The 14,422-nt window shown below is 41.8% G+C and overlaps 1 protein-coding gene across 1 annotated transcript in view; it reads left to right on the plus strand.

Moving 5' to 3' along the window:
* Positions 1-1,128: 1,128 nt before the first annotated feature.
* The window catches only part of LOC126473141 (activating transcription factor 7-interacting protein 1), a 185,331-nt gene continuing 172,037 nt past the window's right edge, over positions 1,129-14,422 (plus strand). The window contains exons 1-2 of the mRNA XM_050099999.1: positions 1,129-1,147; positions 5,227-5,886. Of these exons, the coding sequence (XP_049955956.1) occupies positions 5,277-5,886 (610 nt within the window). The 5' untranslated portion in view covers positions 1,129-1,147; positions 5,227-5,276. The remainder of the gene's footprint in view (positions 1,148-5,226; positions 5,887-14,422) is intronic.

Raw genomic sequence — 14,422 nt, forward strand, 5'->3', positions numbered from 1 at the left:
TTCTAGTAAGAATATGGAAAGAGCTCTGAACACTTTGGACCTAGGTCCGACTTATCATCGTAGACAAGCGCTACCGATCGTTTATAAGGGCAACGCAGAAATTGCTCCCATTAATGGCGTCATATTACCGTACCGTAACTGTATGAAGTACATCTTGGTTCTTAATCGGAACATATTTTCTTGATTAATTGGCGCCTAGAACAACAATGGGTTACAATGCCATCTCCAAAGACGCCAACATATTCATGACGATCTTTTGCTCGTCAGTGGCACATTGGAAACAAGTAAGTGCTACCGTTTGGCTGGGACCGACACATAGTCTTCCGCAGCGATATTGATTGCAGTTGACAGAAATTGTGAGATTCCTCCAGGATGGTACCGTTGTATTACGGAAGCTCTGTGTCTCGTAAAGGTTTTTGTAGCGTTAGTTTCGAAAATCAGAGAAGTTTTAACTGCGAACCAAATATCAATAGGGCTTCACGTAGTTACCAGTAGCGCCAAGAGATGGCGCTGCAGTCAGCGTCGGCCGTGCGAAACCTGTGCGCATGCGCACGCTAGCCATATGCATTGGGAAAACACAGGCGGTGTACACAGAGATACTTTGGTGAGTGAGATTTTGTTGTATTAAGTAGTTCGTAGACTCTGAAGGGCTTACGAAGTGGAACCTATCCGTGTCCTTAACAACAAACATGCCCACTGTAATAATCATAACGCAATGAACGTTTGATATAATGTGTTTTAGTCATCGGTACACGAAAGGTGTAAATAACGAGTTCGTTGAGAGTGACGGTTATTTAGGTGTAATATTAATGTTGACCTCTCAGTACGAACAACTCTTGTGTTTCGATGTGTCCGCAGTGTTTCGAGTTTTAGTTCTCTGACGTTGGAAAAGATCGCCGTGTTTGTAAGACAGTGGCTAACACGAGAGTATGGGGTCACTGATCCTCAGTGAATTGGACTGATAGGGCAATGTTTATGTGCCAGCAGAAGTTTCCTTTCTGCTATTCGTCATGTTTGATGGGAGTCCCACGATGACTAAAATTTGTCAACGTCTAGTACTTGTTCACGTCATCAGCATTGACTGCAGATTTTCAGTTTCAAAGCATAGTGACTAGTGGTTGTTTCGACCTTGTCATATTATCATCACGTAAGTAAAAGTATGAACCAGTCTATGATTATCGTGTACATCGTTTACCTTTCACGGGGCATTGGAAAGGATTTGTTGTTTCGAGGTGAAACACATTGTGTTTGGTTCTTAGTAACTAGGTGGCTTCAGGAAATAAATTTTACATATAACAGACGTAAACAAAAATGTTTTATTTCCCGAACCTGTTTTGTTGAGCTGGTTGTGTGCATGGTGTGAAACGTAGCAGGGAAGTGTATATGCAGGCGTGTGGTAGTTTGTTGCCGGAAGTGTTAGACAAATTGTGATTGTTTGAAAATGTATTTATATAGATGGTTGTCTCGCCTGAATTAGGAGGCATCAGTTGTGTGTCTTTATGCAAAACTGTGCATATGCACAATGGCATTTGCTTTACATCCGCAGCGTCCTACACCAAAGTTTGTAGTTTTCACGATGATATCGTTCTAGACTCTCCTGTAACTTAAGTCTTCCAGGACGAGGTATAATACCGAACAGAACTATTTGGTCCCATCAGAGGGCACACAATAAGCGTACCTCAAAAGTCTGTAAGAAGATTCTTCTTCATTTGACTCTGTCTGTACATTCTCCAGTTCGCCTAGTTTCGGGCAGCACTTTCCCCAGCACCATAGCTACTCGCGCATGCGCATTATATGCATTTCCGGCTATTCAAAAATCAATAAATTATTGCTCATCACTGGCGATTGTTAGGCACGAGTTTAGAAATGGAGGTACACTCCTCGCACACTGAAAATCTGACCGTCGGTGTTCAGTTTGTTACTACGGGCCCTGTCTAAGCCATGAGATTCGTTAGGCCTATGTAATAATGAGTAAAACGGTATCCTTGTAATTAGCTTCTGTTATTGCATTGTTCTACTGGCCCAGTTGTAGGTCTGGGAAATTTTTCTGAGACTCGGAAGATAAGTGATTAAAGCGAGTTGAACTGCAGATTGCAACACTTCTCATCTTGCATATATAATTTTGTCTGTACAAACTGGTTTGGTTGTAAGGAGTATCAAATTAGTCGCGACTGCGGGTGGGTCAAGTCAGCTCTGGCTTAACATTTAGTAATGTTCTTGTCTCTCTCCTCTCGGAAGACTGTTTGATACATGTGGCAACAGCGCTTACGGCTAGCCCGGGCAGCAACTGAACGACAAGCAGGACTCGCCGATGAATGGAAGGTTTCGCAGTGGGATTGATTTTGTCGGCACAGTGCTTGTGTGCATACACTTTCCTGTCCAGAAAAATTATCGCAAATACCTTGTATTTGTCTAACAGGACACGAAAATTGTTCCTTTTAACGTAGCCCGATATCCAGAGGTTTACTACTAGAAGCCACGCTAATTGTCCCATAAAGTTGGTATCGACGTGCTACCAAGCGGGGCAGCCCATTGGTTAAGACGCTGAAATATTCGGGAGGAAAAGGCCCGAAGGCCACATCTTAAAGGCGCGATTTCAATTAGGTTCTGCATTGGTTGTCATAAACACTTGAATGCTGGGATGATTTCTGAGGAAGGCAAGTTACATATCCTAGTCCCAAGCACTCGCCATCTTGAGCTTATACTTGGATTCTAATGACGTTGTTAATACACTAAATTAGGAGGTTTGTTGATGTAGGGGAATTTGGTGCACACAGTTGTGATCAGTTAGAATTCTTGGCTTGCAATGGGCACAACCTTGGCTGAAGTAATGAAGCAGCATTTTCACGAACACTGGCATAAAGCTACCCGTAGGAGAAATATTAAGGTTTTTGCAGCCTGTAAGCTTCCGCTCACTAATTTTTAAGGGTGCGTCAAACTTTATTTTTCTGAGACGTTCAGAAATAAATTGTTGCGAAGTACCTAAAATGAGACTTGTCAAAGATCTTGTTCTGGTTGATAGTATTTCAGAACCGTCAGTTTTTTTTTTTTTAGTTGGGACTGTCGGGAGAACGTGAATAAGCCGTAATGTAGAGTTATAAAGAAAAATTTACATCTCACATGCAAAAGCACAGGCCGTGTTAGTATACACATGCGATGTCCAAAAATGGCACAGCAATATTCATGATGACATAGATGTGGTCATGGTCAAGTCATGGAAGCTGCCTGGAATTGCAGGTGATGTAATACGGCCCGGATGGACCAACACACGTTAATGGAAGCTAGATATTATGATTTGATGCCCTGAAGTCGATCAATGACTGCAGCAGTGTCCCAGAGAAAATTTACACTTTCTTCCAAAATTTGCCAATAACGTTATGTTTTTACTTATAACTAGGTACGGGAACGAGTGCTCATCGGCAAACTAATTTAGACCAAACTACTGCACAAAGGATTTGGAGTAACTACCACTTAACAGATCACAAGACAGGGTAGTATTATTTGGGGTGTAAGATGTGAGCGTTTTACATCCCTTCGGTCAGTTTAATTAAAGGGTTGACAGTCGCATAACTGCTGTCCTCTCCACCTGGTGGCAGTATAGTAGCAACTCTTTTACGAAATTGGATCTTGTTGCCCACATCGAAAATTTAGGAGTGTTTGCTACAGTCCACGATTTCTATAGGTGGAACGGCTGGTATAATTTTTTTCTGAGCTGGTTCGTTAATGTAGCTTTACCTAAGATGATTTAACATACCCGTGGAGATAATTAGTACAATATGGAATTATGTAAACTGTCGAGCAACCTTCGTCATTATGGTAACGAGGTGGTTAGACGTAGTGCGATGATAGTAGGTTACAAATGAGGATTAGAAAACAAATCTTTAGCATTGTGTTAGAGGAATATGGATATGGTATAAGATGTGACTTCTTGTAGGGTTGCTTATTAATAATTATTAATTGGTGTGTCCTCTGAAGCTGATAGTCTTGGATTCTAAAGTAGTTCCTTTGTATTCAGTTCATACGTAACAGCAATTTCAAATGGAAGCATTGAAAAAGGGCTGTTATTTCTTATTTTCTTACAGTTGATAGCAGATTTAGGTTTTATTGCGATGTATCGCCTTTATAAGGTTTATTTAACCCGGCTATGAATTTTATTTAGGGGAACTTCGTATTTAGTCAAGGCCATCCGCCATATTGGAATTGCCTCGCAGCACGATACGTCACACTTGCAGGGCAGTGTGGACTTTAGTCAGGCGATAGGCAGCGTTCAGAAACGGCAGCTGTGGCTTTCGCTTGAGTGTCAGTATTATAGTTTCAATACATAAGTCACCCATCCTAAAAGATGGTATTTTAAGTACGTTTCGAGTAGTATGCTGTGTAGAATGTGATACTATTTCCAGTCCGTTTAGGCGTAGAGCCCTTTGCACTGTTTCGCGTAGGGATACTCATCTGTTCAATACACGTAATGTACTAATATCAACTAAGCGTAGACTGGAGGCGAAATCTGTAAGAGGAATCTCGATAGTGGGTGTACTATAGCACTGAGGTTTGCACAGTAGCGACGTGGCATCACGCCAGTTGGACGTCGGACGAGTAAAATCTTTTCCGCGATCGTGTCTCTGGTTCTGTCTCACATTATGAAGTTACGTCGTTCAGCTTGCCTCTGAATAGTCACGCAGTGGAAACGGGAAGCACTAATATTTCCATAAGTCAGGTTAAACTATGTGGTTTGAGTGTTCTCGCTTTCGAAATGTAGATACCTTAAGACTGACTAACATGTGGTTTAACGGCATCGTCAATTATGGCAACTGTCATTTATCAAGGAACTGAGCCTTGAAAGCAAATTAAAATAGTAATTGTTCTTAGATGTACCCAAAGAATGTTGATTGTATTTACTCTTGATTTGCAGTCAATTATTTTCGTAGCAGATGGTACAAGTAATGAATACAAACGCCCAAAGTGGTCGATTTGACCTTATCTGCGGTGGTCAACATATTTTATTCTGTGTGTGTGTGTGTGTGTGTGTGTGTGTGTGTGTGTGTGTGTGTGTGTTTTTTAGGGCCGCCTCCGGCTCTTCCTCTCCCCTCCCCCACCCCTCTCTGCTTACTTCCTCTCCCTTACTTATTTCCGCCGTCCACCTCTTCCGCCCCCACACTTTTACACAGCACTACTGTGGGTGGTAATTGGTAAGTTGTTAAATGTCAATGAATTCCATTTCTTTTCCAGGGCTCGACATATTTACAACAGAAATGACACATTCGTGCTGAGGAGGAGCTATGAAACTAACAAGCATGTTTGAAAGCTCAAGTGAAACTCCCGTTGTGAAGTGTTCGCAAGATGGTGAAAAGTCGGATCAGTCTGGTGCGTTGCTCGCACCTGATTCTGCGGACTCTTTCGATTTGTCGCCAAGTAAACCAAAGATAAAAGACGTTCAGTCGGCACCAGTTTCGGATTTATTAAACGGAGACAGCGATGTAAAAGCTGATTTAAAGAAAACGTTAGAACCATTGTCGCTAAATAATGGTGATGGTGCTTCGTCAGATGATTTGGAAAGAATTTCATGCAGAACGCCAGTCGGCGATAACGACTCGTCGAGCGAAAAAGAAAATTACGTGTTTGATGACGGGGGTTCCGAAGCAAGTTTGAAACTTCGCATTACTGAGAGTGAAGACGAAGGCGAGATGTCTCCGAGAGCTACTAGCCCATTTGAAGACATGGATCACGACACCAGCGAACAAATATTGCCTGAGACTGAAGATCGTGACGGCATTAACGGCGTGCCTGAAGACATTGAACAAAACTATGATAATGAAGAGCAGGGGAACGAAGCCACAGAAGCAGACGACGCGAGCCCAGTAGTTAAAGATGAAGACAGTGAAATACCAGGTGAGTAAGGTTTGTTTTCTCTGATTCACTCCCTCTGTTATCTTCAAAGGGGCAGGTGATGGTACATCATATGAATAGTAGTCGACGTGGTGCTCCCTCCCTATCTCTGGTGTAGTGTTCTGGTTTGAGTTTCAGGTTTAGAAAATGGTTCATAGTTTCTTCGTATATTTTCTTCTTCTTTCTGCTTCACGTTAGTAATTCTTTTTGCAGTCCTTATATTATTCCGGTGGTTTGCAGTAATTTTGGTCCTTTGTAATATATATCGAAAATTCTTTTGGAATGGAGGAGATCCAAAACCATCCAGGCGATACTAACAAGATCATATTATTAACTTGTTGCATAGATAAAACTTGTGCAAAAGCGACGTGCATCCTTACGATGTGTGAACATTACAGTCGAGATGTCTCGTAAAAACTAAAATTTTTCTTCCATAAGTTCTTATGTTCATTCAGGCACTAGCCTAGAAAAAACCGCTTGTGTATTGAAAATAAAAGCGAATATTGTGCAGTTAGTAATAGGCAACTGTAATTTTATAGGTAGGCGTGGACGAGGATCAAACTAATGTAAGGTCTAACAGGTGTATGTTAAAATCTTTGTCTTAACCGTTTTTGCTGATTTTATTAGTGGGAACAAAGTCGCTGATAAATGAGTAGAACATACTGTGGTCTCGTCTCAGCTTACTGACAAAATAAGAATGGGTAAGTATGTTGGTAGCTGGCATCCCCTCTAAGACAGTTGAAATTTGATTCATTATGTAAATCATTTGTTACTGTTGCCCATATTATTATTGTGTGCGGCATTAGCCGTATATTATTACGGCAAATGGTACATAGGCTGTCGCTTTATTAGAACATTAAATCACTGTGTGGAAGTACTAAGGGATATGCCTGCATGTATAATGCATGTAGAAAATACATACTTATTGATATGCAACGCATTTCTTTAGTTACCGCGTGAGTTTTAATTTCTTGACTATAGACTTTGGGTTGTTCAGAACATTTGGCTCGGCACATTCAAGCGTCCAGTTGCGGTAAAACAACATCGCTGTTCTCTGACAGCGTGACTCCATCATAGATGTGCTTTGATGAGAACATTTGCCATGTATATCGCTGAATGATCCTCGGTTCTCAGGAAAGATTTAAGAGGAGTCGAGGAGATGAATTTATAGCAAGGGCACCCATTACCCCGAGGAAGGGGGGAAGGGTTGCTCTTAGGGAAAAGTGTAGTATAGTCAGGTGTTTCCTTAAGATTTAATCGTCCGTATTGTATAGGTTCTTAAGTGTCGGGACTGGAACTTTTTTTATGGCTGCCATTCGCCTTCCAAAATATTAAAAAAATACTCCACGCCCCCAGAGCGTGCGCACCCTCCCCCCCCCCCCCCCCCCCTCCGCCAACTCCTAACAAACATTCGTTTGTGCACCCTTGTTTTGGTGGATTGTGTTGGAACCCAGCTGTTTGCGCAAACTAGTTTTCTTTACACTACATCCACTCAGTCGGCAGATTTATAATTTCCAAGGAGTGGATTTACTTGAATGCCAGCCGTGCATACATTTCAGAATCGCACAGTAACTCTTGGAAATAGCTGTCAGCAATGATGGACACATTAACACACCTTTCACTTCCACGTAACGTAACACTGGAAACTTGTTGCACAGGTGTCTAAAACATCGGTTTCTTTGACAAATTTCCTTAAGAAATTCCCAAACGACACACGAAGAGCGTTTTCATTTCCTAGCTGCATTCTATTCCCGATTTGCATTTTCTTTATGTAATGGTCCTTTCTAGCTCTGATGCGCCGCTCGTCGGTCAAACGGAAGTATCTGGCGGACATTGTCTGCGACCCCATGTAGATGATATCACTTTCAAATCGTCGCATATTCACAGTATCCGACCGGTCGTGACGCATAAGTTTCCTTTGTGCCATTTCTTGGCTTCGATGAATCGATGAACAGTCGGCATGGTTGAACGCTGTTGACATAAGACATCGATTGCCCATAAACCAACAGATGGTGCTTCTCATTGCAAAGAACTGCATAAGTTGTTTGTGTGTGCCAAAATGTGAAGTTGTTTCAAATAAATGACATTCTTTAAGACCTGAATAGAGTGCTCCTGTTTAGCGGTTTGTTGGTGCCAGATCCCGTGCGAAGGTCGCGAAGTTCAGCATCTTTTCAGAGATTGTGTTCAACAGGCTGGTAGCCATTGGAACGAGACGAACGAGCCTTCTTGATTTTAATCAAAATGTATTCTTCGGGTGCTGCTAGTATTGTCCAAGTGATGGGCTCTTCTCGAATTGATGTAGAAACTGAGGGAATGTCGGGATACTATAGGTGCACAAGTTTTGTTTTACGTGAAAATCCGGTGTCATCCGCCGTCTAGAAAAGTCCGTGGTGAGGCTTCTTGACTCGTCATCTTAAGGTACTGCCACTAGTTTGCTTCGTAAAAAGTTGACACAATTTCGCCAGTAGGCAATGTAACCCCAGATGACAGTAATTAAACACCAAATATTTTGATGTAAGCGAAGTATTGCTTCATTGAATTCCACCGAGGTTGGCAGAATAATTTACGGCGTTTCCTGAAAAGATGACTGTAAACCATGAAAATTTTGTAAAAGTATTTTAAACCTGAGGTGATATGAGCGAATAGTTTTTCCATCATGAGAAACTGCATTATGAAAAGTAAATGGCATTTCAGATGTCTGCAGCGTATCACTGTAATGTGCAATTAATATTGGCGGTATATTTTCTTTAGTTTGAGTATGCATATATATGTCGGCATCCAGTGTAACTTAAAGGGCGTCCCCCCACAGATTCTATTGCTGGACAAGAATGGTCCCTTTTTAAAGCCCCAAATAAACTGTTTTCCGAACAAGTACAGTGATGACTATAATCAGTTTTATGTTAGTACTTTAAGACCCATCGTGGAAAAGTAACATCCCTTGAGTAACGAACAGCTAACCCTTCATATAATTCCCCAAGTTTTTTTAGCAGGATGGGTCATGCTGTTTTCCAAAGGCGTTACGACCTCTTAATGGCTGGACAGGGATCGAACTGTTCGCTTTCAGAAAGCATCATTTGTATCTCATTCTCAAATTACGAGTGATTGGTACCGAATTGAAGCTGAATCACCAGTCTCAGAACGTCACGAATAACGTCTCTGTTTCAAGTTGATTCGCTGTTGATGTCGATGTATGTAACACTCCAGAGCTACCAACTCGTCGTAGGTTCTCGACTTTCCAAGAAGTGAGGGTGGATATCAAAGGAAGACCGATGGCATTCAAAATGCCGTGAAGGAAGTTTTGCTAGTCACCTATAGATTTTATTTAGGATCGTTTCTGACAGTTTGTCAGTAAGGCAGCTTGTATGATGTACCTTTGTTCTTACACCATTCGTGGAACTGGAGTGAATACTCATGTGACACGCGTCCTGTTCTCCTGCAAAGTCCGGGGACTCTATTACTACACCGGCAGGGAAAAGTATAAATCACTAGGATCGTTCTGTGATTCCTTTTTGGAAGTCACATCATTCCTGCACATGAAGCAGTACCTGGCTCAAGGATGTAATATTTACGTGAGTAATAAGTCTACTTACCACGAGTGTGTGCACCGGTGATAACTAAAAGAAAACTGAACAAATGTGACACTGAACGGAGGAGGCGAGTTTGAGAAGACGAAGTGGAGTTCGAGCGTGCAGCTAGTTGCGTCAATGGCAAGGTCAAAGACCAGTGTACAAATAGCATCACAGTGTGCGGGCGATTTGTCGCATATGGCTGATGGTTTAGATCCAGCCAGTTAAGATTGCAGTACAGACATAGAGCTGCTTTAGTGTCGTACAGTGAAACAATATCGTATCAGAAAAAGTCCAGTGCTTCTAACAAGGGAACCTCCCCATCGCACCCCCTTCATATTTAATTCTAAGTTGGCACAGTGGATAGACCTTGAAAAACTGAACACAGATCAATCGAGAAAACAGAAAGAAGTTGTATGGAACTATGAAAAAATAAGCAAAATATACAAACTTAGTAGTCCATGGGCAAGATAGGCAACATCAAGGATAGTGTGAGCTCAGGAGCGCCGTGGTCCTGTGGTTAGCGTGAGCAGACGCGGTACGAGAGGTCCTTGGTTCTAGTCTTCCCTCGAGTGGAAATGTTGATTTTTTTTTCACTTTATGTCACAAACTCTTATGTTTTCATCACTTTTTGGGAGTGATTATCACATCCACAAGAAAACCTAAATCGGGAAAGGTAGAAGAATCTTTTTACCCATTCGCCAAGTGTACAAGTTAGGTGGGTCGACAACATATTCGTGTCATGTCACGCACATGCCGTCACCGGTGTCGTATAGAATATATCAGACGTGTTTTCCTGTGGAGGAATCGGTTGACCTATGACCTGGCGATCAAATGTTTTCGGTTCCCATTGGAGAGGCACGTCCTTTCGTCTACTAATCGCACGGTTTTGCGGTGCGGTCGCAAAACACAGACACTAAACTTATTACAGTGAACAGAGACGTCAATGAACGAACGGACAGATCATAACTTTACGAAAATAAACTTATCAGTCGAGGGAAGACTTGAACCAAGGACCTCTCGTTCCGCAGCCGCTAACGCTAACCACGAGACCACGGCGCACCTGTGCTTACATTATCCTTGATGTTGGCTATCTTGCGCATGGACAACTCAGTTTGTATATTTTGCTTATTTTTTCATAGTTCCACTCAACTTCTTCCTGTTTACTCGATTGATCTGTGTTCAATTTTTCAAGGCCTATCCACTGTGCCAACTAAATCTGAGGGGGGTGCGATGGGGAGGTTCCCTTGTAAGCGCTATTGCTCCTGGGCACAGCAAGAGTCTATACATATTTCTCAATATTGAACGATCATTTGTAAACATTTGTTGTCGAGTCAGGTGTTTTGTTGTAGACATGCACTACTCTCTGGTCGGTAAATTGTAGTTCGTCCTGATCTGCAGACTTTGATACAGTTCACGGACATAATTTTCCAGGAATTAACTCTTATCGATGTAAAACAGCGGATGTTTGCTTGAAATGTACGTGAAAAAATACTTTGAGATTTTTTACTGATGCTGTGATAGGACCGGAGGTATAGAAAGATTAACAATATTTTCGTAGGTGCTCCTTAAAATCATACACAATTCATATTTTTTGTTGGCAACGGGCTACACTGAGGCCATTCTGTTCTGCCGTTATTTTATTCTTTCCAGCCGATCAACATTATCGTTAAAGCGAATGGCATATCTTACCACTGTATGATCCGTAAGTTAAGCAGTCATCAGTCTGGAGATTGGTTTTGAACACGAGAGTAGTTTACAAGGCATGATTCTGTTGGAGGTAGTATGCCTACAGCTCTGTCGGATCTCCCAACTGTTTTACCAACCAGTTAACAGGGGGAGTACTTTTAAACGCAGAGGGAGCCACATTGCAACTCGGCATTTTCCACATTAACCGGCATTGCCAGAACTGGGGGAATTAAGTGACAGAGGTCAGAGTCGCAGGAGTAAGCGTGACTTGTGGATTTCTAATTTGACACTTTAGCACTAATCCACGAAGTCGCGTAGTAAATATGTAATCACCAGAGTCAAGAAGAATGCGCCGCTCGGCCAAGCGAGGTGTAGGTTAATTCCTAGCTAGAGGAGAGCACTTATGTGAGTGGGCGCGTGTAAGACCCCAGCTTTTTTGCGCCATAAAGCAAAACAAAGCTGCCATGTGAGAGAAATAGGTGAACATATACGCGCATCCAATGTTACTAAAACTACAACGAAGTGTATAACATTTGGACATTCGTATTATTGTATTAATATGTAATGGCAAGTGCCCTTTCTCATGCACTTCAGTGGTGTATAGAGTATGTGTGTAGATTTGGGGAAGGAAGGTACTAAAATATGGAACAAAGACATGATGGACATAAGTCACCTCCAGTGGTTTTAAAATATATCGCGTTTCTTCCAAGTACTCCCCGACGCTTCGCACAGAATACTGTTCATCAAACATTAGTTTTGTGGCATGTACTTACATTTGGTGGAACAAAACGCTCAACTTCGTATGCGGTGGTCTACAGTTTCGAAAATTGCGAATAACGTACATTATGAAAAGAGAGCAGCGTAGAAAGCATTACTGGACGCAACGAAACTGTCAAAATGACTGCAAGACAACGATTGAAGATATACATATCTGATGAGCACTTGAGCTGAATGTGGAAGGTAGTGGCGTAGTTTCTAATTGTGTGGCTGTAGAGGACTACACAACAGTTCATGAAAATGGTGCAGTTGAACCTAAGATAACACAAAAAGGAAAGAAATAAAAGTTGGTTGTCGTTTTTTCTGGACGATAAGTATTTTTATGTGGAAAATACCACTGTGGCTAATATTTGACAGGCCCGTGTTATTACAAGTGGCGAATCTACAATGCTGGGAGGGGGGGGGGGGGGGGGGGGAGATGGAGCTCCTCTCAATGGAAAAATTTCTGCAAGTACTTCAGAAGGCATCTTATACATTGCACCTTTTGACAGAGAAGTCCCTCAGCACTGAAAAATGCTTGAAGATGATGGTGTGGAGAACACTCGACTATAATTGTTCAAAAATTCGTCTTTGGAGTACGAAGAAACTCCATTATGTTTCCTGGCCAGATCAGACATCCGTTTTCAAGATTATGCCAATAATACAGTTTGATGTGGAGACAAGAGCAAGAAATAATGCTACGTTCTCTCACCTACCAACCTGTAGAGTCATGAGACCTGGTGTCATCCTCGGGGTAACAAGTTGTTAGTACTAGATGCTTGTGAAAGTATTCACTCTGTTGATGTCCCTCTGTATTGTCTTCTGAAGACTGAAGTGGCATGCTTCATGCTGAAGTGTGCTCCTAGCCCCATCCATGACTTGCAAAAGCAACCTGAAGACAATGGAGAGCTGTAATTCTGTAAATATTGGTTGAAAGCTAAATGCTGGATAATTGGATTCCCGTTACTGGAGCTAGTTTCCATTTCCGTGATGGACATCTTTGACTAAAGTATAATATGTACCTGTGACAGCACAAACTGTTTTTAAAAATGTGGAATGTGGTATTCATATATGTGAGCTAAACTTGTATTACTTGAAGATTCACATTAACAGTATGTTGGTTGTCTTGACCAGGTACCTTTGGGAAAATTTCATCCATCCTTTTGAATTTCCAATACAAATTTAGTCTGCTTGATTAGGCAAAGCTTTCCCTGTGTGATGGGCTTGTAGCATCTCATATACATAAGTTGGGCAAGTTGCAATGGTGTGTGTGTGTGGGGGGGGGGGGGGAGAGCCTACATGTTTTGAGAATAATACTAAGTGTGCGCAAGTCAGACTGAGTTATGAATTGTATTGAGCTAACTAAAATTTTGGTGTGTGTATAATTAATTTGTTTATATATATATATATTCTTCATGAATGATAGCATCCATGAGAATCAGACAATGCAATTAATTCATTGCCAGTTTGTTTACCTGTAGAACTGTGTGTCATTTTCTAGAATAGAATTATTACTGCAGTCATGCATATACTCATGCATAGTTTAATATTCTCATGCTGTTTTGGATTACAGTAGAAATAGCATGTCAGATCTGTTCATTGGTTGTGTACTTAACACTGAAAGAAAAGCTGGAGTGTACAAGAACTTAGTTTTGTTCCTCCTTCACTCATGTTCTGGTGTATGTGACGAAAACTAATAATTATTTCCACAGATTGCATTTATAAACTTTATTTTGAGTATATAACTCAAGTTGTCAGCAAAATGTGACTGGAATTCAATATATTGAGAAAGAACATGTGGGTTCTCTATTTTGTTTCATCTGTGTTTAGTTTTTAGTCAGAAAATTGGTGAGTGATTCGTTAAAAATACAGTGGCGGAAAAAAATCGCAACACAGACTTGCTAGTAGCGCCACTGATGAGGATGCAAATCAGTTGTGCTTTAAATACTGGTAACGGTCTTGAGCGTTAGTTACCTTTCAGATTACTTTTGAGATCTGACGTCGTGAGTAGTTGGTCAGGAATGCCTCCAAGGTGACTAAGACGTTATTATCAACACGTCACTGAGGTCGTGCAACAGGTCTATGAGAAGCTGGAATTTCCTTCGAGAATATTGCAGCACTTGGCAGGAATGTAGCCACTGTAAATGGTTGGTGGTCAGAGAATGTACGGTCGCAAAAGGACCGGTCTGCGGACGGCCAAGTGTCACTATCGCGAGGGAAGCGCTTGTCTCTGGCGCATCCTACCGCATCTGCAGCAGCAGTCGGCACCACAATGACACAACGAAACATTATAAATCGGTTACGTCAAGAACAACCCCGAGCCAGACGCCCTGTGGCGTGCATTCCACATACCTCAAACCACTGGCATTTGCGACTTCGGTGTTTCATTAGAGGACAGGGTAGAGAGGTCTTTCTACTGAAAGCTGAGTCTGGAGGTACGGTCTGAAGTGCGATTTCGTATGACAATAGGAGCACTCGCGTGGTTATCCCACGCAGCACCCTGACTGCAAACTTGTACGCCAGTCTTG

Source organism: Schistocerca serialis, chromosome 4 (genome assembly GCF_023864345.2).
Source record: "Schistocerca serialis cubense isolate TAMUIC-IGC-003099 chromosome 4, iqSchSeri2.2, whole genome shotgun sequence".
Lineage (NCBI taxonomy): Eukaryota > Metazoa > Arthropoda > Insecta > Orthoptera > Acrididae > Schistocerca > Schistocerca serialis.